This window comes from Coregonus lavaretus (assembly GCF_964263955.1).
Source record: "Coregonus lavaretus genome assembly, chromosome: 15".
In the NCBI taxonomy this organism is placed as follows: domain Eukaryota; kingdom Metazoa; phylum Chordata; class Actinopteri; order Salmoniformes; family Salmonidae; genus Coregonus; species Coregonus lavaretus.
In genome coordinates, this window is record NC_140002.1 from 36,114,267 (window position 1) to 36,135,390 (window position 21,124).

At 42.8% G+C, this 21,124-nt stretch overlaps 2 protein-coding genes across 4 annotated transcripts; both read left to right on the forward strand.

Annotated features, from left to right (window-relative positions):
* The first annotated feature begins 276 nt into the window (after positions 1-276).
* On the forward strand, positions 277-4,456 carry LOC311142293 (fibroblast growth factor receptor homolog 1-like). The gene is made up of 11 exons (XM_084177913.1): positions 277-301; positions 399-492; positions 650-908; positions 995-1,133; positions 1,256-1,354; positions 2,060-2,220; positions 2,312-2,449; positions 2,541-2,652; positions 2,744-2,843; positions 2,952-3,051; positions 3,191-4,456. The coding sequence occupies exons 2-11, from the start codon at positions 416-418 to the stop codon at positions 3,281-3,283; spliced, it is 1,278 nt and encodes a 425-aa protein (XP_084034039.1). The 5' UTR covers positions 277-301; positions 399-415; the 3' UTR covers positions 3,284-4,456.
* Positions 4,457-5,945: 1,489 nt separating this feature from the next.
* Positions 5,946-19,300, forward strand: LOC311142928 (amyloid beta precursor protein binding family B member 1-like). 3 transcript variants are annotated; one of them, XM_084178681.1, is made up of 14 exons: positions 5,946-6,094; positions 6,980-7,701; positions 7,901-8,106; positions 8,410-8,472; positions 8,608-8,684; positions 8,794-8,854; positions 11,078-11,224; positions 11,340-11,467; positions 12,680-12,794; positions 12,908-12,992; positions 13,115-13,210; positions 15,300-15,415; positions 15,543-15,719; positions 16,623-19,300. In XM_084178681.1, the coding sequence occupies exons 2-14, from the start codon at positions 7,092-7,094 to the stop codon at positions 16,782-16,784; spliced, it is 2,043 nt and encodes a 680-aa protein (XP_084034807.1). In that variant the 5' UTR covers positions 5,946-6,094; positions 6,980-7,091; the 3' UTR covers positions 16,785-19,300. The 3 variants fall into 3 exon arrangements, with proteins under 3 accessions (XP_084034807.1, XP_084034805.1, XP_084034806.1); XM_084178679.1 differs by having other exon boundaries at positions 5,983-6,094; positions 6,875-7,701; XM_084178680.1 differs by having other exon boundaries at positions 5,983-6,094; positions 6,875-7,701; positions 13,115-13,195.
* Positions 19,301-21,124: the final 1,824 nt, after the last annotated feature.

The window sequence follows — 21,124 nt, forward strand, 5'->3', positions numbered from 1 at the left end:
ATCTTACTACCAGTTTGGGCACTGTGGGTGAGATGTTCTTCTTTCTCTATACAACTTACATGTATGTAACTCTGAAAAAAGTCCTAGCTCTATGCCTGCTTTAGGACTCCTTGTTCTATGTAATTTGTTTCATACCATTTCATATTTTTGCTCTTGAGTCCTCAGATGAAGGAAACATACACACTCAACAACAGAAAAATGTCATATCTGAGTGCAACAAGTAATCACACAGAAACTTCCATCATCAGGAACTCAAATATAACAAATGATCTTGGTCATCCATTTTCAGATCCTATAGTAGGTGAGTCGTGTAATCATATGTAATGTGAGATGGAAAGCTTACTGTTGACGGTTACGCAAGCTCTGATGTAACTGGTGAACATGTATTTTCTCTGAAGGTGGCAGATTAAACGGGATGTTCTACATTCTAATCAGTATTTCTGGGTTTACTGTCACCATTGTCATTTTACTGGCAATTCTGTGGATGATGAAGTAAGCTTACACCACTTGTAAAGATATCAAACATTTGTACCTTTCCTAAATACAGTATCGGCAGTAGATGTGATTATTCCATACTGGATGCAACCTTACTACACCAAATACAGCTGATAACATATAATACTACTAACATGCTTCATACCCTTTCCAGGTATCGCACTATGATTCACACCATTCGAGAGCTGCGGGGTGTTGAGGGTCTATTGGGCAGAGCTCCTCCATCCAACCCCCCAGCTAGAAGTCCCCTAACCTTGAGGAAGTGTCTGGTGCGTGAGACTAGAAGCCCTCCCACACTAGAGCTTGTCTCTGTCCATCTGGGACAGGAGTCACAGGACACCAGCTTAACCACTCCCCTGGAAAGGCAGACAACCAAGTCAGCTTCTAGGTCTCTCTGGAGACCACAGCAAACGGTAAACTTACTGTGGAGAAAAAGCAACAGTGTAAAAAAAAACATTTAGCTGTGAAATGGTGTAACAGTGTAGACTTCATTTCTCAGGGTTCCTGCTTCAACACGTCTGGGCTGGGTCTACAGCAAATCATCAAAGCAGGGAGGGAAGGGGTGTACTACAAGGCTAAGATGATGCGTGGCACCTGCAAGGGCCACTTCATTGTCACCTGCAAGATTACCAAAGAGGGTTATGACACACCCATCAAGCTCACTAACACATTCATCATCTATACCAAAAAGACAATGCACTTTAATCCTTACAATAATATCAATCAATGAGTAATGCTCTCCAACCCTCACCATCTGTAGGGATTACTCACAGGAGGGTAGCCAGAGAGGTGAGCATCATGAGGAAACTGGGTACACACAAGAACATACTGCAGCTGCTAGACTGGAACATCACACAGGGTAAGAGTCACATACTACACTGAACCAAAATATAGACGCAACATGTAAAGTGTTGGTCCCCTGTTTCATGAGCTGAAATAAAAGATCCCCGAAATTTTCCAAACGCACAAGTTTTGTCACACATCACAATACCACAGATGTCTCAGGTTTGGAGGGAGCGTGCAATTGGCATGCAGACTGCAGGAATGTCCACCAGAGCTGTTGCCAGAGAATTGAATGTTCATTTCTCTACCATAAGCCGCCTCCAACGTCGTTTTAGAGAATTTGGCAGTATGTACAACTGATCTCACAACCGCAGACCACGTGTATGGCGTTCTGTGGGCGAGCGGTTTGCTGATGTTAACATTGGGAACAGAGTGCTCCATGGTGGCGGTGGGGTAATGGTATGGGCAGGAATAAGCTACGGACAACGAACACAATTGCATTTTATCGTTGCCAATTTCAATGCACAGAAATACAGTGACGAGACCTGAGGCCTATTGTGAGGCCCGTTTTTTTTTTACGTGTCTGTGACCAACAGATGCATATCTGTATTCCCAGTCGTGAAATCCATAGATTAGGGCCTAATGAATTTATTTCAATTGCCTGATTTCCTCATATGAACTGTTCAGTATCGATTATTTAGCGTTGATTGTTTCTGCATTTTGTCCCATGGCAAAAAGTGAAAAGGTGTTGTTGTGTGTGTTTTATTTCCCTTTACTCCAGCTCCTTACATGCTGATCCTAGAGTCGGTGAGCAGTGGGACCCTGCGCAGTTTCCTTCAAGTGAATCAAGACCAACTGAGCAGGGACAGTCAACTGCAAAATCTCTTCACCACAGCAGCATATCACATTGCCCATGCCATGAGACACCTGTGCTCTAACATGGTACATTAAAATCATTCTAAAAATGATGTCATATATTCCATTTTTTCCTACAGTCCTCATCAGTTCTGTTGCACAATTGTTCATACTCCAGGTGGTGCACTGTGACCTAGCCCTGAGGAACATCATGGTGAACCATTTCCCCAGAGAGGTGAAGCTGGCAGAGTTTGGACTGGCCCAAGACCTGACTCACAAAAGGAGCCATCGCAGCAGCCGCAAAGGGGACCACATGGTGAGGAGGACTGTCTTGAAGTAACCCAGACATTGTGACCAGGGCATAATGCTATCTCTAACTTGGTTGTTCTTTGTTCTTCGGTTCACAGCAAAGAGTGCCCCTGCGTTGGTATCCCCCTGAGTACTTCAAAAACAACTACTACAGCTTCAAAGGGGATGTCTGGGCATTTGGCATTGTGCTGTGGGAGATGCAAACATTTGGTATGTTGGAAAGAGCACCTGAGATTAACTGAATGAAATGTATTCACTAATGTATTAATAATGAGTCCTTAATGATTCATCTTAATCTTAGGGACATTACCATATCCTAACCTGGAGGCTCCAGAGTTGGTGGTGCGCTACGTCTGCTCTGGAAACAGGAACTCAGTACCAGAGACATGCAGGCCAGAGATGTGAGTAATGGTCCCCTCTCTGGTAAATTTTTACATGTAATATTCCCAGGCATATCTGACTATTTGCATGATACTGGTGTGCTAGTAAATGGACCCCTTTACTTCTAGACTGCAGATGATTAGGGACTGCTGGCTGGAGCCCAACACCCAAAGGCCCTCCTTCAACGACATAGTCAGGGTCCTGGAGAACATCCTGGAGGATGATGCAGTGAGTGTGGCTTCTTCAGTTAGCATTCCTTCTGCATCTCATATCCTTATTATTTACAATTATTTAAGAGGCAATCTGGACATTCAAAATGTTACCTTTTCATGCAGTTCCTTGTGTTTGTATATTGTCTGCACTGCAGGATTACATCAAAGTGGACAACGGAGTCCTACTGGCCAATATTGAATTTGGCGACCAAGGTCAAATCTGCCCCACTCTCCTTCACAGAGACTAAATATGTGTAAATTACTTCAAGTAGCATAACATGTTTGGATGTGCATGTTTGCAAAATCTGTTTTCTTTCCCTTTACTTAGGGTAGTAGGTCTACTACAATGAAACTATATTGAATAATGCATCCTAAAAGGCCTACAGAGCCCCTCAGGTACAAATAATAAGAACATTATTCACATGATACAGTACATGACCGGTGCACAGTATTTGGTTCCAATGCAACGTTTTCATTGTGTGTGTTAGAAAAGCTGTACATTAAAAGGCCTACAATTGTTAGTGATTTTGATGTGCTTTAAATCAATTTATGTATGGCATTAGCCTGGACTCTGGGTTTTGTCCAGGGGTTCATGCGAGGATTAGGGTTTGGCCTACTAAGATTTATGGACTTGAAATAAAGGGGAGTAGCTAGTTAGCCAGCTAAGTTCTTGAAAAAAGACACCACAAACACTGCTGGACACTCTAGAGACCCAGTCCCATGCCTATCTTTGGCAGCAGTGGGTAGTAACGCCCTACAAGTAACATGTATTTAAAGCTGCAATATGTACCTTTTTGGCTGACCCAACAACAATTCTCATAGAAATGTGAGTTATAGATCTGTCATTCTCATTGAAGGCAAGTCTAAGAACTCGATGTTTAAGAAGTGGTAGATCTGGTCTTTTACTTGTGCTTTTGTACACAAGTTTAAAACAGTTGAAAATACAATATTTTTGGTTATGGAAAAAAAAAATTCACAGCAGTGAAACTTGCTTGTTTTGTCACATAAAATAAAATTAGGCAAGCTATTCGATTTTAGCAACCAGGAAATGGCTGAGCGATTTCTGTATAGTGCATCTTTAAGCACATTTTCCCCTTACAAAAAAGATAGCAGTTTTGAAATTGCAGTAAAAATGCAGTAACTGCAGTCGACTGTGGTATTTTGGAAGCAGTATTTGCCGCATACTGCAGTTATACTGCACTCTAACTGCAGTTATACTGCAGTTATACTGCACTCTGACTGCAATCTTTTTAAGTAAGGGTTGGTGTCACTAGTACTTTTCTAGTTACTCTCTGTGGGCTGTACTTGTACTCTGGGAATGCGGAAGTAGCATGTTCCCGGGAGGGGCATATGTGCACTGTCAACAAGTGGTGCTGGTCATAGTGCTGGCAGGCTTAAATAATAAATGAATGTCAAATCAATTATACTAAGTTGTTGTTCTTTTTGTTTGCTGTTAAAGTTTACCATAAGGTGTAAAAAATTACCTAACAAAATTTGTTAGTAGACAATTCTGCCACTTTACAACCAGTTATTATGCTGTCGTTAGCACTACTGTAAGATTTGCTAAACATTTGTTGCCCTTTTTTTGTTAGTCTTACTGCAATATTCCTCGTTTTTGTCATTTTGAAGCTTCTGTATTGCCCTCCTCTACAGCACACTACAATTCTTAGGGTGCATTTCGTCTCCCATGATGCAATGCTCCGCCTAATTAGCCTGCAGTTAGTTTAGCTAGCTGGCTATCAAACCCAGATTAAGTTTAGTCTAAATATATTGCTTATGTCATAAATTATGAGTACATTTCAAATTACTTTTGGGTTGTAAATATATGATATGCTTGCATGAATTTCATGCTGAATATATGTTCATGTAATTGTCATCAATAAATTGCAATACCCTCAAACATAATTTGTATTTAGATGCTAACTAGCTACGCTAACCATAACACAGAGTTATTGTATCTAGTTAGCATGCTAGCTAGCCCGACTGCTACATCAGAAACAATAAGTGTTTGCAACAATAACAGCAGTTTCATCTATGGAACTAATACAAAGTGTGACTTTTACAAGTAATTTAATACAACAAGGCACTGCAACTTTGGTTGGTGATGGTGGGAGTAGATTTGCCTAATTGAATCATGGGAGTTTGAGCCTTGAACAAATATTGGAGTAAACTGACTATAAATATAATTCTATAGGTTTTTGGGCACTATTTAGAATATTTACAGATGTTATTAGACATAGACAGCCAGAGCAACATATAGCAGGGAGTTCCAATATAATCAAAACTACAGAGGGGTTATATAAATTGCTGAAAATGACTCTCCATAATTTATAGTCACCTCATGGATCCTATTTCAAAACGTCACAGAGAAGCAATTTCCGGTTTTGCTCATCACTAAACAGTCAATAGACATGAAATCATAAAATTACACTAAAACTGTGTAGGACATCACTAAATGCTTCATAATAACCACGCACATGTTGAAAGGGGCTGAGTTGTCCCTTAAGTCGGTTTCTGAACAGATACTTTTTTACTCTTAGGAGTAGTTTCTTAAGAGGGCTACTTTTACTTACACTAAAACTGTGTAGGACATCACTAAATGCTTCATAATAACCACGCAAATGTTGAAAGGGGCTGAGTTGTCCTTTAAGTAGTTTTTTGACCAGATAATGTTTTACTCTTACCAGTAGTTTCTTAAGAGGGATACCTTTACTTGAGTAAATTACAACCTAAGTAACAGTACTTTAATTTAAATACAGATTTTCAGTACTCTACCCACCTCTGATCTTCGGCTTGTCTGACTGTCATTATTTACAGAGGATGAAGCCACTACACACTGTTCTCAGGAGGGAAACGCTGATCCTGGGACTGCAGCTGTCCCTACGGACAATTTCTAATCTACGGAATGACGTTCATGAGTGACGTGTTTTTCTACTGCTGCGGTTCACAAAATGTATTTCGTTCCACGACGTCTTCAATGTCGCGAGCCATTACGTTGATCTATTTACCACTGAAATAAAGGTGGGAGGGAAAATAAAGAGTGCAAAATACAATTTAGGGTAAGTTACCATGTCATTGAGTTTTTTTTTTTAGAGAGCGTCGCTAGCACCCAAGCTAAGGGTGTGTTTATAATTGGAGAATGATAGTGCTACGAGAGTCACAACTACTAGCTACTGTAGCTAACTAGCGAACATTAGCTTGCTCGAGCTAACTAGCTAATGTGATGTATTTGACGGCTTCTAGGCTATTATACGAAATATAATTATATAGCTAGCTAATATGTGTGTCATATGTGGTTAGATATAAGTATTGATAGCATTTTTTTCAATGGTGGCAGCTTTAGCTAGTTAGCAAACTAGCCAGCTACGTTAGGTAACGTTAGCTAGCTAGTTAACGAACATTCCAAACATTGTTCTTCTGTAGGGCTGGCTAGCTAGCTAGCTAGATGACATGTCCTCTGTCCCTCATTTTTGTGTGCATAGTTGCATCTAACTTGTTGACAGGCTTGCAACGAGCTAAACATGCAGTGGGCCTTTACGAGCTAACGCGTTAGCTAATTAAACATATTTTACCTAGTTTGTGTTGCTTGTACAGCCTTGGAGTCCTGCTGGGAGGAGCTGAAAAAATTGCATGACAAGCTTTGCCAGTAGTTAACGGTTTGCAATCATATTCATGCTACATTTTATAAATCAGATGAGGTTCAAATTAGATCTATTAAATGCAGACAATTTAAACACTGATACACGGACTCTGTCTCCATACAGTTGTGTATGCTGTGTTAGACAAACACCCTTGTTAATATTTGGGCCTGATTTCCTGTTTCCCCCACATGCCAACAGTGGCTCTAAGCTCTCTGCCATGTCTTTGGAGAAGACCTCCGACCTGGCCAATGAGAACACATGCTTGTCGTCCTCGCTGACCCTTGACCTCCGCTCCCCACATAGTGCTCTGCTTGATTCTGACCTGAGCAAGAAGGCCAAAGGCACCACCACGTCCTCCACCAAGAAGCGCCACAACTATGCCACATCCACACCTCTGGACCTGCTGAATGGCACCATGGGCAGCAATGGCATCGATGAGGAAGAGTCCAGTCAGCAGCGAGAGGAGGAGAGGGTCCGGAACCAGGAGAACGAGCAGGGCCAGCACTGCACAGGGACCAATGCCAAGTGGCTCAAGGAGGGTCAGAATCAACTGCGCAAAGTGGCAGAGAGGCAGCAGGACCAGAATAGAAATTCTGACCAGGATTTGAATCACAACGAGAGCCCAGACGGAAACCCCAACCATAACTCTTTAGTGGTGGACCAGCTGGAGGAAGACAGTGAGCAGAACCCCTCTTCTAAGACCCTGAGGTCCCTGTGCTCTGACCTGAATGAGCCTCTGCTGATCAACACCTCAGAGACCCCTCATGGGAAGGAGGAAGAGGAAGAAGAGAAAGAGGAGGATGGGGACGAGGAAGAGTCTCTACTACTTCCAACAGGTGGAGAGAGGGACACAGACTCGTCTGAGGCGCAGAGTAGCAGTGAGTCTCAGAGAGATGACAGTAGAGAAGTCAAGGACACCTGCCTGCTGTTTCAGGGCAGAAATGCAGCACCCAGTGATGAGGACTCCAGCTGTATGTCACTGTCTCAGGGCAGCACAGCCAACAGCACGCCAGACAGTGACCCAGGTAAGAAGGGCAACAAAATGTCTTAACAATGGATTGGCTTTGAATGTGTGTTTGTGTATAAGATTCACACTTTGTTTTTGTCATAAACAGGAAGTGGGACACAATCCAATTGTTTTCTGGGTTTGTGGAACATTGTTGTCATCTCTTGTTTCCTAGTTATCTCCTTACATCTATCTCACTGTTCCTCCTTGTTGTATAGAGTCTTACTGGGACCGCAGTGCGTTTGAGACGGACACAGACCTGCCTGCGGGGTGGATGCGGGTCAGAGACGAGTCGGGTACATACTACTGGCACATCCCCACAGGCACCACCCAGTGGGAGCCCCCCTCTTCCCTAGAGGAGGGAGAAGCCCCAGAAAGACCATTCAGTACCTCCCCTGCCATCACACCCAACGAGGAGCCACAGGTGAGAGCTACAGGGTAGAGCGAGGGGGGCTGTGTGTCTGTGTTGAGGACATTGTTCTCGCCATTTGATAGAAGCATACATTGTCCCACATACTTTATCAGGACTGTGAATTCTGAAGAAAAAAATGGACTGAGCAAGTGGTTTGTACGTGCATTGACCCATCTACCGGTACTCAATGCCTGCCTGTGTCAATTAGGTCCTGTGCCGCACAGTCATTGTATTTCCATTAAGCACCCACCGCTAGTGCTAACTGATTTAGTTTTCTACTTCTAATTGGTCCTTATCTCTTTTTCGTATTTTCAGTTGATGTGGAATAGTCTCACCCAGTCCCGCCCCAACAGGTTTAATGACGAGGAGTTCTGGAAGGTTGAGTGCCGACTCTACTTAAAACAAACCCAACATCAATGCAGTTTGAAAACCTTTACCTAAACATTGAACAATTTACTATATCAAATGTAGAAATGTGATTGTGACTTCTTACTGTTCTTGTTTTAAATTCAGGAGGAAGATGCCATGGCTGATCAGACCCTAAAGGATTTTGAAGGAGCCACATTGCGTTATGCCTCTATCAACCTCAGGTGAGTCCTGTCCCCCCCCCCCCACCATGTATGGTGTCTGTTATCATTAGATGCTCTTGACTTGTGTAGATGTCAACTCACTGATAATCTGACTCATTTCACCTCCTAGCTGCTCACAATCTGAAGAAAAGGAAAAGATGAACTCGCTCATCAATGACCCAGAGGCAAAGGTATGTACTCTCACTTGGACACATGGACATAACCATCATTCCACTCCCATCCCAAACAAATGTTTCTCTCTGTCAACATTCAACATAAGGTCAATCACTCTTTCTCTGTCTTTGTGTGGCTTCATTAATAAGTGCATCAACGACGTCGTCCCCAAAGTCACTGTACATACATTCAGTGCATTCTGAAAGTTTTTTTTATTTAATCCATTTTAGAATAAGACTGTAGCGTAACAAAATGTTGAAAAAGTCAAAGGGTCTGAATACTTTCCGAATGCACTGTATCCCAACCAGAAGCCATGGATTACAGGCAACATCTGCACTGAGCTAAAGGCTAGAACTGCCGCTTTCAAGGAGCTGGACACTAATCCTGACGCTTATAAGAAATCCCACTTCGCCCTCCGACGAGCCATCAAACAGGCAAAGCATCAAGACAGGACTAAGATCGAATCCTACTACGCCGGCACTGACGCTCGTTAGATGTGGCAGGGCTTGCAAACTATCACGGATTACAATGGGAAACCCAGCCATGAGCTGCCCAGTCACGCGATCCTACCAGACGAGCTAAATGCCTTCTAGTCTCGCTTCGAGGCAAGCAACGCTGAACCATGCATGAGAGCACCAGCTGTCCCCGGACGACCGTGTGATCTCACTTTACGTAGCCGATGTGAGTAAGATTAACATTCATAAGGCCTCAGGACCAGACGGATTACCAGGATGCATACTCAGAGCATGCACTGACCAGCTGGAAAGTGTCTTCACTGACATTTCCAACCTCTCCCTGACCCAGTCTGTAATACCTACGTTTCAAGCAGAGCACCATAGTCCCTGAGCCCAAGAACGCCAAGGTAAATTGTCTAAATGACTATCGCCCCTTAACACTCACATCTAGCCATGAAATGCTTTGAAAGGCTGGTCATGGCTCACATCAACGCCATCATCCCAGAAAGTGCAGAAAGATGGCAACTCCTGCTCAAGAAAGCACATACATGCCCGTCTGAAGTTTGCCAATGAACATCTGAATGATTCAGAGGAGAACTGGGTGAAGGTGTTGTGGTCAGATGAGACCAAAATCGAGCTCTTTGCCATCAACTCAACTTGCCGTGTTTGGAGGAGGAGGAATGCTGCCTATGACCCCAAGAACACCATCCCCACCGTCAAACATGGAGATGGAAACATTATGCTTTGGGTGTGTTTTTCTGTTAAGGGGACAGGACAACTTCACCGCATCAAAGGGACGATGGACGGAGCCATGTACCGTCAAATCTTGGGTGAGAACCTCCTTCCCTCAGCCAGGGCATTGAAAATGGGTCGTGGATGGGTATTCCAGCATGACAATACCCAAAATAATAATAATAATAATAATGTGCCATTTAGCAGACGCTTTTATCCAAAGCGACTTACAGTCATGCGTGCATACATTTTTTGTGTATGGGTGGTCCCGGGGATCGAACCCACTACCTTAGCGTTACAAGCGCCGTGCTCTACCAGCTGAGCTACAGAGGACCTCTGGTAAACACACGGCCAAGGCAACAAAGGAGTGGCTCAAGAAGAAGCACATTAAGGTCCTGGAGTGGCCTAGCCAGTCTCCAGACCTTAATCCCATAGAACATCTGTGGAGGGAGCTGAAGGTTCGAGTTGCCAAACGTCAGCCTTGAAACCTTAATGACTTGGAGAAGATCTGCAAAGAGGAGTGGGACAAAATCCCTCCTGAGATGTGTGCAAACCTGGTGGACAACTACAAGAAACGTCTGACCTCTGTGATTGCCAACAAGGGTTTTGCCACCAAGTACTAAGTAATGTTTTGCAGAGGGGGTCAAATACTTATTTCCCTCGTTAAAATGCAAATCAATTTATAACATTTTTGACATGCGTTTTTCTGGATTTTTTTGTTATTCTGTGTGTCACTGTTCAAATAAACCTACCATTAAAATTATAGACTGATCATGTCTTTGTCAGTGGGCAAACGTACAAAATCAGCAGGGGATCAAATACTTTTTCCCCTCACTGTATGTACATATCAACCTCAATTACCTCATACCTCTGCACATCGACTCTGTACTGGTACCCCGTGTATATAGCCAAGTTATCGTTACACATTATGTATTTATTCCACATGTTTTTATTTTTGCATTGTTGGTAAGGGCCTGTAAGTAAACATTTCACTGTTAGTCTTCACCTGTTTGCGAAGCATGTTACAAATAAAATGTGATTTGATTTGAATAGGTTTTTGCAGTGCGGTCTCTGGGCTGGGTGGAGATATCAGAGGAGGAGATGGCCCCAGGGAAGAGCAGTGTGGCTGTCAACAACTGCATCAGACAGCTCTCCTACCACAAACACAACCTGCACGACACGGCTGGGATCTGGGGAGAGGTCAGAGAATGGCTTGTGTGTGGGAATATGACTGAATGATTTGTGTGTGGGAATATAACCTCAAAATGTTGGTAGAACAATGTTTAGAGAAATGTTGTGTAATGTTTCCACACAGGGAAAAGACATGCTCCTTGTTCTGGAGAATGAGATCTTGAACCTGATTGATCCGTTGGGCCAGACTCTGCTGCACACCCAGCCTATCGTCAGCATCCGAGTGTGGGGAGTGGGCCGGGACAACGGCAGGCCAGTCCCTGCTACTCTAACTATATTTCAAAAAAGAAAAGAAAAAAATCTACAAATATCAGTTTTTGCCAGTTTGCTATGGGAAATGTTTCTTATTTTAGTTTTATTTGCCTGGCTTTTAACTGAAACTCCATTTGCCTTACTTTGTGAATCCTGCTTTGTTTGCTGTTGAATTGATTGATTTGGTGTTTTCTCTCTAACCTGCTGCACTTGGGCACACAGGGAGAGGTAGTGTATTGTTATTGTTGTATCCACCATCTTCCGTCATGTCACGTAGGTTATGGTTGTCATAGTTACGACATTGGCTTGTCAGTTGTTGATTCCTCACCCACATCCCATAATGCTTGATGTTTCTCACTCACACCCATGACTTTCGATCAGTTTCTCTGTGTAAGTAGCACCTATACACTGAGTGTACAAAACATTAAGAACCTTCCTAATATTGAGTCCCCCCCCCCCCCCCTTTGCCTTCAGAACAGCCTCAATTTGTTGTGGGATGGACTCTACAAGGTGTCGAAAGCGTTCCACGGGATGCTGGCCCATGTTGACCCCAATGCTTCCCACAGTTGTGTCAAGTTGGCTGGATGTCCTTTGGGTGGTGGACCATTCTTGATAAACACGTGAAATTGTTGCGCGTGAAAAACCCAGCAGCATTGCAGTTCTTGACACAAATTGGTGCACCTGGCACCTACTACCATATTCCATTCAAAGGCACTTAAATATTTTTGTCTTGCCCATTCACCCTCTGAATGGCACACGTACACAATCCATTTCTCAATTGTCTCAAGGCTTAACAATCTTTCATTAACCTGTCTCCTCCCCTTCATCTACACTGACTGAAGTGGATTGAACAATTGAAATCAATAAGCGATCATAGCTTTCACCTGGATTTACCTGGTCAGTCTGTCATGGAAAGAGCAGGTTTTCTTAATATTGTACACTCAGTGTAGACTAGTTATCAATAATAGTCTGACTACGTTAAGTGTTCTCAGTCCTAATTGTGGTTACATTTGTTCATTGTATTCTTGAAAACGTACACTATTAGGTTGATCGTTCTCTTGAGTAGAGACTGAACAATATTGGTCAAAGATCCTGATCAGTATTGACTGATTTCAGCATTGTCCATTTCATCAGCCTCATTTGTCACGATCAGCCTTCATAACAGCCTCTTTCTCTGATACCTCTTTTTGTGTGTGTTTGTGCTAACTTTAGGGACTTTGCCTATGTGGCGAGAGACAAACTGACTCATGTTCTGAAGTGCCATGTGTTCAGGTGTGACACACCTGCTAAGAACATTGCCACAAGCATGCATGACATCTGCTCTAAGGTAAGCCCATCTGCTATGGTGCACTGCACCATACTTTGGTCTCCACATTTAACTTTTTTCAAATGTTGAAATTAAGGCTAAACTGTGTCTCTCTTGTCTTTCCTTATCTGTAGATAATGGCCCTGAGGAAATCATCCAAGTCCTCTCTGAACAGACTCAACATAGACCCCTCTAAACTGGTGGACATTCCTTTCCAGGGTAAAACACTGGCACTTACTGTATGACTATATACTTAATGTATAATCTGAAACCAAATGTATCTATGGGCTCCTTCAGGTCCTTCTGTCTCTCTCTCACTCTGTCCTCTATTCTCCCTACAGAATTCCCTGCACCAAAGAATGAGCTAGTCCAGCGCTTCCAGGTATGCTACCTGGGTAACGTGCCGGTGGCTAAACCCGTAGGTAAGGAACGCTTTGGTAAGGAATGCTTTTTCTTCTCTTTCCTAGCTGTTGTGTTGGTGTATCTTGTGGTGTTTTGAATGATTGTTTCAGGTAAACTTGTGTGTGTTTCTCGGTCACTGCCTGTATTTAACCTTCCACTTGTCCTCCTGTATGTTGGTACTGTATTTAAATTAATGCTAACTTTCTACTAAGTTCGGTTTCACTCAATGAAATGCATTCAATACACATTTACTTTACAGAATGTGTCTCAAATTATTGTATGTATTTCTCTACTAATTTCTCCTACAGATTGTCATACTGATTTCTTACTGTGTGAAGTCTCGACTTCTATGAGCTATCCTATTGTTAGGGATATTGAACTTTTAACTCTCTTTGTTTTCTGTGAATTATGAACTAACACATTTCCTGTAATTCCTTCCTTCCATTTTCCTAATATTATCAGGTATTGAGTGTACTCAGACAGATGCATTTGGAAAGTATTCAGACCCCTTTACTTTTTCCACATTTTGTTACGTTACGGCCTTATTCTAAAATGGATTAAATAGTTTTCCCCCCTCATCAATCTACACACAATAGCCCCATAATGACAAGGCAAAAACAGGTTTTTATAAATTTGTGCAAATGTATATAAAAAAACAAACACCTGAAATATGACATTTACATAAGTATTCAGACCCTTTACTCAGTACTTTGTTGATGTACCTTTGGCAGCAATTACAGCCTCGAGTCTCCTTGGGTAGGACGCTACAAGCTTGGCACACCTGTATTTGGTTTCTCCCATTCTTCTCTGCGGATCCTCTCAAGCTTTGTCAGGTTGATTGGGGAGCGTCATTGCACAGCTATTTTCAGGTCTCTCCAGAGACGTTAGATCGGGTTCAAGTCCGGGCTCTGGCAGGGCCACTCAAGGACATTCAGAGACTTGTCCCGAAGCCACTGCTGTGTTGTCTTGGCTGTGTGCTTTGGGTCGTTGTCCTGTTGGAAGGTGAACCTTCGTCCCAGTCTGAGGTCCTGAGTGCTCTGGAGCAGGTTTTCATCAAGGATCTCTCTGTACTTTGCTCTGTTAATCTTTCCCTCCATCCTGACTAGTCTCCCACTCCCTGCCGCTGAAAAACATCCCCACAGCATGATGCTGCCACCGCCATGCTTCACTGTAGGGATGGTGCCAGGTTTCCTCCAGACGTGACGTTTGGCATTCAGGCCAAAAAGTTCAATCTTGGTTTCATCAGACCAGAGAATCTCGTTTCTCCTGGTCTGAGAGTCTTTTATGTTTCTTCTGACAAACTCCAAGCTGGCTGTCATGTGCCTTTTACTGAGGAGCGGCTTCCGTCTGGCCACTCTACCATAAAGGCCTGATTGGAGTGCAGCAGAGATTGTTGTCCTTCAGGAAGGTTCTCCCATCTCCACAGAGGAACTCTGGAGCTCTGTCCGAGTGTCCATCTGGTTTTTGGTCACCTCCCTGACCAAGGCCCTTCTCCCCCGATTGCTCAGTTTGGCCAGGCGGCCAGCTGTAGGGAGAGTCTTGGTTGTTTCAAACTTCTTCCATTTAAGAATGATGGAGGCCACTGTGTTCTTGGGGACCTTCAATGCTGCAAAACATTTTTGGTAGCCTTCCCCAGATCTGTGCCTCGACACAATCCTGTGTAGGAGCTTTACGGACAATTCCTTCGACCTCATGGCTTGGTTTTTGCTCTGACATGCACTGTCAACTGTGGGACTTTATATAGACAGGTGTGTGCCTTTCCAAATCATGTCCAGTCAGTTGAATTAACCAAAGGTGGACTCCAATTAAGTTGTAGAAACATCTCAAGGATGATCAATGGAAACAGGATGTACCTGAACTCAATTTTGAGTCTCATAGCAAAGGGTCTGAATACTTATGTAAATAAGGTATTTCTGTTTTAAATGTTTTATACATTTGCAAAAAGATCTAAACACCTGTTTTCGCTTTGTCATTATGGGGTATTGTGTGTAGATTGATGAGGATTCATTTAGAATAAGGCTGTAAAGTAACAAAATGTGGAAAAAGGGAAGGGGTCTGAATACTTTCCGAATGCACTGTAGATGTAGCTACTAGCTAACCTAGGTGGTTGTTATTCCTATCCAGGTATGGACCTAGTTAACGTTGCCCTCGACACAGCAATGAATTCCAAAGACAAGGAAGAGTGGACGCCAGTAACTGTGAACGTGGCTTCAGCCACACTTACCATAATCACTGCTGAGGTGAGCACACATATAGATGGTCACACACAAATGTACACACAGAATCTCAAAAAAATATATATATTTTTGAGGTTGTTTAAATTGCTGTGGGAATAGAACCCAAGGTGTACTGTTGTGTTCCCTGCAGACAGAGGAGGTTCTGTCAGAGTGCCGGGTGCGGTTCCTGTCTTTCATGGGTGTGGGGAAGGACATCCACACCTTTGCCTTCATCATGGCCGAGGGCTCCGGGGACTTCATCTGCCACATGTTCTGGTGTGAGCCCAACGCTGCCAGCCTCAGTGAGGCCGTGCAGGCGGCCTGCATGGTGAGTGCAACGTTTCCGTCAGCCAGTAACTGCTGGCTTTTCGCCGATACAAATGCATTGTCCGTCAGAAAATATCCTATTGAAAATAAATATCCTCTCTAAATCACATTGGCTATTCATGGAGGTTGGTTCAGGTTGTCTTTCGATCGCATCATCTCTACTCTGCCTGTCTGTTTTGAGCTCACACTCTCGCTAGCAAACTTTCAACATTGTATCAACTGAGCTCTGCCCGCAAAGTTTCAAGCGCCATTGAGTTTGTGACAGCTGGAAGCAGTGTTCCGCTATTTTATGTTTTGCTAGACATCCCTATAAGATGACGTTGCTCCCTATAAGAAAATGTACAGAAATGTCATTCAAATCCATCATGGAGGAGTATTGAGATTAAGTATTTTTGCTTCCCTCCTCTACCTCTAATCTAATGCCTGGTCGTGTAGTTAGTTTAGAAATGCCCAAAACAATGCAAATCAAACTAACTAGTTGGCTAACTAGCTACTGTACAAAGGATGGCGGCACAGACAAGTGGAAAAATAGATCGACACTGAAACTGAGAATATTTACAAGCCAGATGGACAGAGACGTGCATTGTGCAAGGAGCCAATGTTCACTTGGTAGGATATCATTCCTCCTTGCATAATTATTGTAGTCACTTCCATGTGGTGTCAATGAATCGGCAGTGAGTAGTCCTAAAAAAGCATTACCCTACACATGACTGCATTCAGATGGGTTCCTATTTGATATGGCAACTTTTTCATAAACACTGGGTGAGTGGTTCTTCTAGATGGGAGTTGTTTGCAGGGATTTGACTGTTTTACTAAGAGCAAATAGTAAACATACACAGCCTTGTTGAATCCAAGTTTATATTTCAATTGTGATTTGGTGCTAATGTTGTGTGCCTTTTGACAGCTGCGCTACCAGAAGTGTCTGGACGCCAGGCCACCCAGTACCAGCTCCTGCCTACCAGGCCCGCCGGCTGACTCCGTGGCACGCCGTGTGGGCTCAAGTGTCAAGAAGGGAGTTCAGAGCCTGCTGGGCAGCTTCAAGAGGTCTGGGTCCCAGACACCCTGAGAGGTGCCAACTAACCCACTACACACCGCTCCAATCCACCCACAGGCCCAGCCCACCAGGATGTTTGGAACTCTTTCTCATTGGTCTATTAAGTGGAAACTGCTGGACTCTTGGACAGTGGTTTGAGTGACAGCAATAGTTGGTTAAACTTGGTCTAGTTTACAAAGTACCAACACTAATTATGCTTAGGAAAACAGTTCCGTTCTGTAACATTGTCTCTGCTATTTGTTTTGCAGAACAAATATAGTATATTTGTGAACATAGAAATGGAAGATGTGCAATTGAATTGTGAATGTGGTTGAACTCATGCCATTTGCTTATGGAAATATCTTTTTTTTTTAAATATATATATAGACTTGAAAGAAGTGATTTAGAAACAGTGGCATGAGAAGTCTATATAAAATGCTACTTGGTGAATGTCTGAGTCTTGAGCTGGAAGCACTAAGACATGCTAGCTAGCCAATATAATATTCGGCAAATACATATTTTGGGGTATATATAGTTTGTATAGTACATTTTGTTATAATGCCATTTTGTTTTAAATCCCCTCTTCCTTCCGGGGGAGCTGGTAAACCAGCAAGTGCATTATCTTTATTTTATAGCAGAAAATGTATGTATGTGTATTGCAAATTGCAGTAAAATGTGTATAGTTCATCTCCTCAAATCTAAAATGGAGATGGCATACTTTTAGAGCCTGGCTCAAGTTTTAGTGAAACCTCAAGTCTCAAAGAAAACTTAGGCTGTCTGTTACTGCACTCCAACTGTATACCAAGTGGATGGTATGTTGGAGTCAAGGAAGATGGCAGCTTTCTGATGTCAAAGCTAAACGAATCGTGTTTTATGGTGGTCCTCTTCAGGTCTATTCTGTGGAAATGGGCCTGAAGTAGATTTTGTCATCCTTTTTTTATGTTCAGATTTTGTATGTTAGTCTGTTGTATAACCAAGTTTTTTATCTATTTAACTTCATTTTATTTGTATACGGTTTCTTTACGCATGTGTTAAGTGTTATAATTGTTTTCCTTTACTCCATTCTGTATGTCTGTACTGTTTTGTATGTTACATTTAGTTGCATCTGAGCAGTGACAGAGCTATTGATAGCTACCCCCTTGTCCTTTCAAACTGTTGATAAGATCTGACAGATTTTATGCCTCCTAATTAATTGGGTTTAAGGGCAGATGAAACACTACTATCGTTGTGATAGACATGACACCGTCTGTCAGTACCACACACTGTTAATTTAACTCGCACTTCATTTTTGAATTTACGTTTTTAAACATGACTGCCCTCTGCTGGGCTTTAGAATTATTATTTTTCATGAGCAGTGTGTCTGACAACCCTACAGGAGTGCTAAGAAGCCTGATGCATTCAATCATCAGAAGGCATTTTGTTATGCAAAGATTGCAATACGGAAAGTGTTATTTACCCACAGACAGTGTTTGTCTATGAAAGAGTCAGACTGAAGTATGTGTGGGAGTTTCCTCCTTAGCATGCAGTATGTGTAAATCATATGAACACTTCACTACATAGAAACACAACATCTTTAAAATACACTATCCCATAGTTGACTGACTAGAGCATAGTCTTCCCTTTGTTTCTGAATGCAGTTGGTTAAAAATACGTTCTTTTTTTATTAAATGAAGATATTTTTCTAAGTGTGTGTAACATATCTGTGAGATGGAGATGCCTTTTTAGCCTCAGTTCCTACCACTATGTGGTCACTGGTGCAGCAGTGTTTCCATATCTGTATCACCATACTAATTATCCTCCTCCTTGACTTTATAGCTCCACATTTCTCCTCAATCTCTCATCTGTTTTGGACAGCAATTTGACCAGACAAGAAGCCAGAGGTTAGGCTTTGGTTTTACACATTGAGTATTGCATTGTTTATTTGTTTGCATGATTTCCCTCACTCCTATAATTTTTACTCCTTACTCTACACGCTAAGTACTCTATACTACTTACTGTAACTGTCAGACATTGGTTGCCTTGTACAAACAGAGCTTCCTGGTATTAGTATGTAATATATTTTTTATGCACACTGTAATATTGTAACATGCTTTGAGGCCTAAAAAATACTTAGAATAATTTTTGCGTGTTGTGGCTATAGATTTGACTACATTTCACGTGTCAAATATTTTCCTTCCATATCAATAGTGACTGTCACTACGCACGTCTCTAATCCACTTATTGCTCACCTGTTTCTTTTCTGTTTTGCTGAGAAAGCGGTTTTAACCCATTATATATTCACTCCAGTGTAGATGTCAACCGGTGGGCACACTTTGCATGGCTGATGGTATATAAGGACTGACCATAGCTTCTTAGAACAGGAGAGGACAGAGGTCCTCAGTGTGTTTCAGCTCTGTAAGGACAAATATAGGACATGACGGGAAGTCTTGTACTGGTATACGTTTAACCTACTAACAAAAACTCATTGGATTGTCGATGTAGATTCCTTGTTGTAATGCTCAAGATATTTAGGTTGCTTTGGTGACATTAAAGGATACATATTTGTCTTATTACGTATTAATCAATGCAATACAAATGAGTAATACATGCTTTTCTTTAATTTAAGATAAATGATTGAATTATTACATGTGTTGAAGATGAGAAACAGACTTGGATCCAAATGTACCGCAACACTAATATGATAGGGGTGTGATCATGTCCTCTGTCATAAGCCATGGAAAATATCTGTTCTCTTTTTAACAAACCTGAGCTCTTGTTTGCCTTTTGTTTGTTTCACATAATGTGGTCAAAGTGTGTTGTTAACCTTTCGATGTGAGGTATTTATTAAGCCTTATTAAGGAAACCTTACAATGAAGTGATACCTTTTGTTCATACTTCTGTATGTCATCCATGTGAGCATTTTTTTGGTTATGTTTTCTTTAATATCCACTGATGACTGTAATGCAAAAAAAGGGGGTCATTTACATATCTGAAGAATGTAAATGAGATGTGTGTGTGTGTGTGTATATATATATATATATATATATATATATATATATACTGCTCAAAAAAATAAAGGGAACACTAAAATAACACATCCTAGATCTGAATGAATGAAATAATCTTATTAAATACTTTTTTCTTTACATAGTTGAATGCGCTGACAACAAAATCACACAAAAATTATCAATGGAAATCAAATTTATCAACCCATGGAGGTCTGGATTTGGAGTCACCCTCAAAATTAAAGTGGAAAACCACACTACAGGCTGATCCAACTTTGATGTAATGTCCTTAAAACAAGTCAAAATGAGGCTCAGTAGTGTGTGTGGCCTCCACGTGCCTGTATGACCTCCCTACAACGCCTGGGCATGCTCCTGATGAGGTGGCGGATGGTCTCCTGAGGGATCTCCTCCCAGACCTGGACTAAAGCATCCTCCAACTCCTGGACAGTCTGTGGTGCAACGTGGCGTTGGTGGATGGAGCGAGACATGATGTCCCAGATGTGCTCAATTGGATTCAGGTCTGGGGAACGGGCGGGCCAGTCCACATCAACTGTAGGACAATAGGAACTGCTGACACACTCCAGCCACATGAGGTCTAGCATTGTCTTGCATTAGGAGGAACCCAGGGCCAACCGCACCAGCATATGGTCTCACAAGGGGTCTGAGGATCTCATCTCGGTACCTAATGGCAGTCAGGCTACCTCTGGCGAGCACATGGAGGGCTGTGCGGCCCCCCAAAGAAATGCCACCCCACACCATGACTGACCCACTGCCAAACCGGTCATGCTGGAGGATGTTGCAGGCAGTAGAACGTTCTCCACGGCATCTCCAGACTCTGTCACGTCTGTCACAGTGTGCCAGAGAACCTGCTTTCATCTGTGAAGAGCACAGGGCGCCAGTGGCGAATTTGCCAATCTTGGTGTTCTCTGGCAAATGCCAAACGTCCTGAACGGTGTTGGGCTGTAAGCACAACCCCCACCTGTGGACGTCGGGCCCTCATACCAACCTCATGGAGTCTGTTTCTGACCATTTGAGCAGACACATGCACATTTGTGGCCTGCTGGAGGTCATTTTGCAGGGCTCTGGCAGTGCTCCTCCTTGCACAAAGGCGGAGGTAGCAGTCCAGCTGCTGGGTTGTTGCCCTCCTACGGCCTCCTCCACGTCTCCTGATGTACTGGCCTGTCTCCTGGTAGCGCCTCCATGCTCTGGACACTACGCTGACAGACACAGCAAACCTTCTTGCCACAGCTCACATTGATGTGCCATCCTGGATGAGCTGCACTACCTGAGCCACTTGTGTGGATTGTAGACTCCGTCTCATGCTACCACTAGAGTGAAAGCACCGCCAGCATTCAAAAGTGACCAAAACATCAGCCAGGAAGCATAGGA

Excerpts from the sequence above, each read along its gene's own strand:
- LOC311142293 (XM_084177913.1), top strand. The coding sequence starts at position 416 with ATGTTCTACATTCTAATCAGTATTTCTGGGTTTACTGTCACCATTGTC. Across the intron at positions 493-649 it reads GCAATTCTGTGGATGATGAA|GTATCGCACTATGATTCACA; the intron begins GTAAGCTTACAC and ends TACCCTTTCCAG. Across the intron at positions 1,355-2,059 it reads AGACTGGAACATCACACAGG|CTCCTTACATGCTGATCCTA; the intron begins GTAAGAGTCACA and ends CCTTTACTCCAG.
- LOC311142928 (XM_084178679.1), top strand. The coding sequence starts at position 6,894 with ATGTCTTTGGAGAAGACCTCCGACCTGGCCAATGAGAACACATGCTTG. Across the intron at positions 11,468-12,679 it reads GTGGGCCGGGACAACGGCAG|GGACTTTGCCTATGTGGCGA; the intron begins GCCAGTCCCTGC and ends TGCTAACTTTAG. Across the intron at positions 12,993-13,114 it reads GGTGGACATTCCTTTCCAGG|AATTCCCTGCACCAAAGAAT; the intron begins GTAAAACACTGG and ends TTCTCCCTACAG.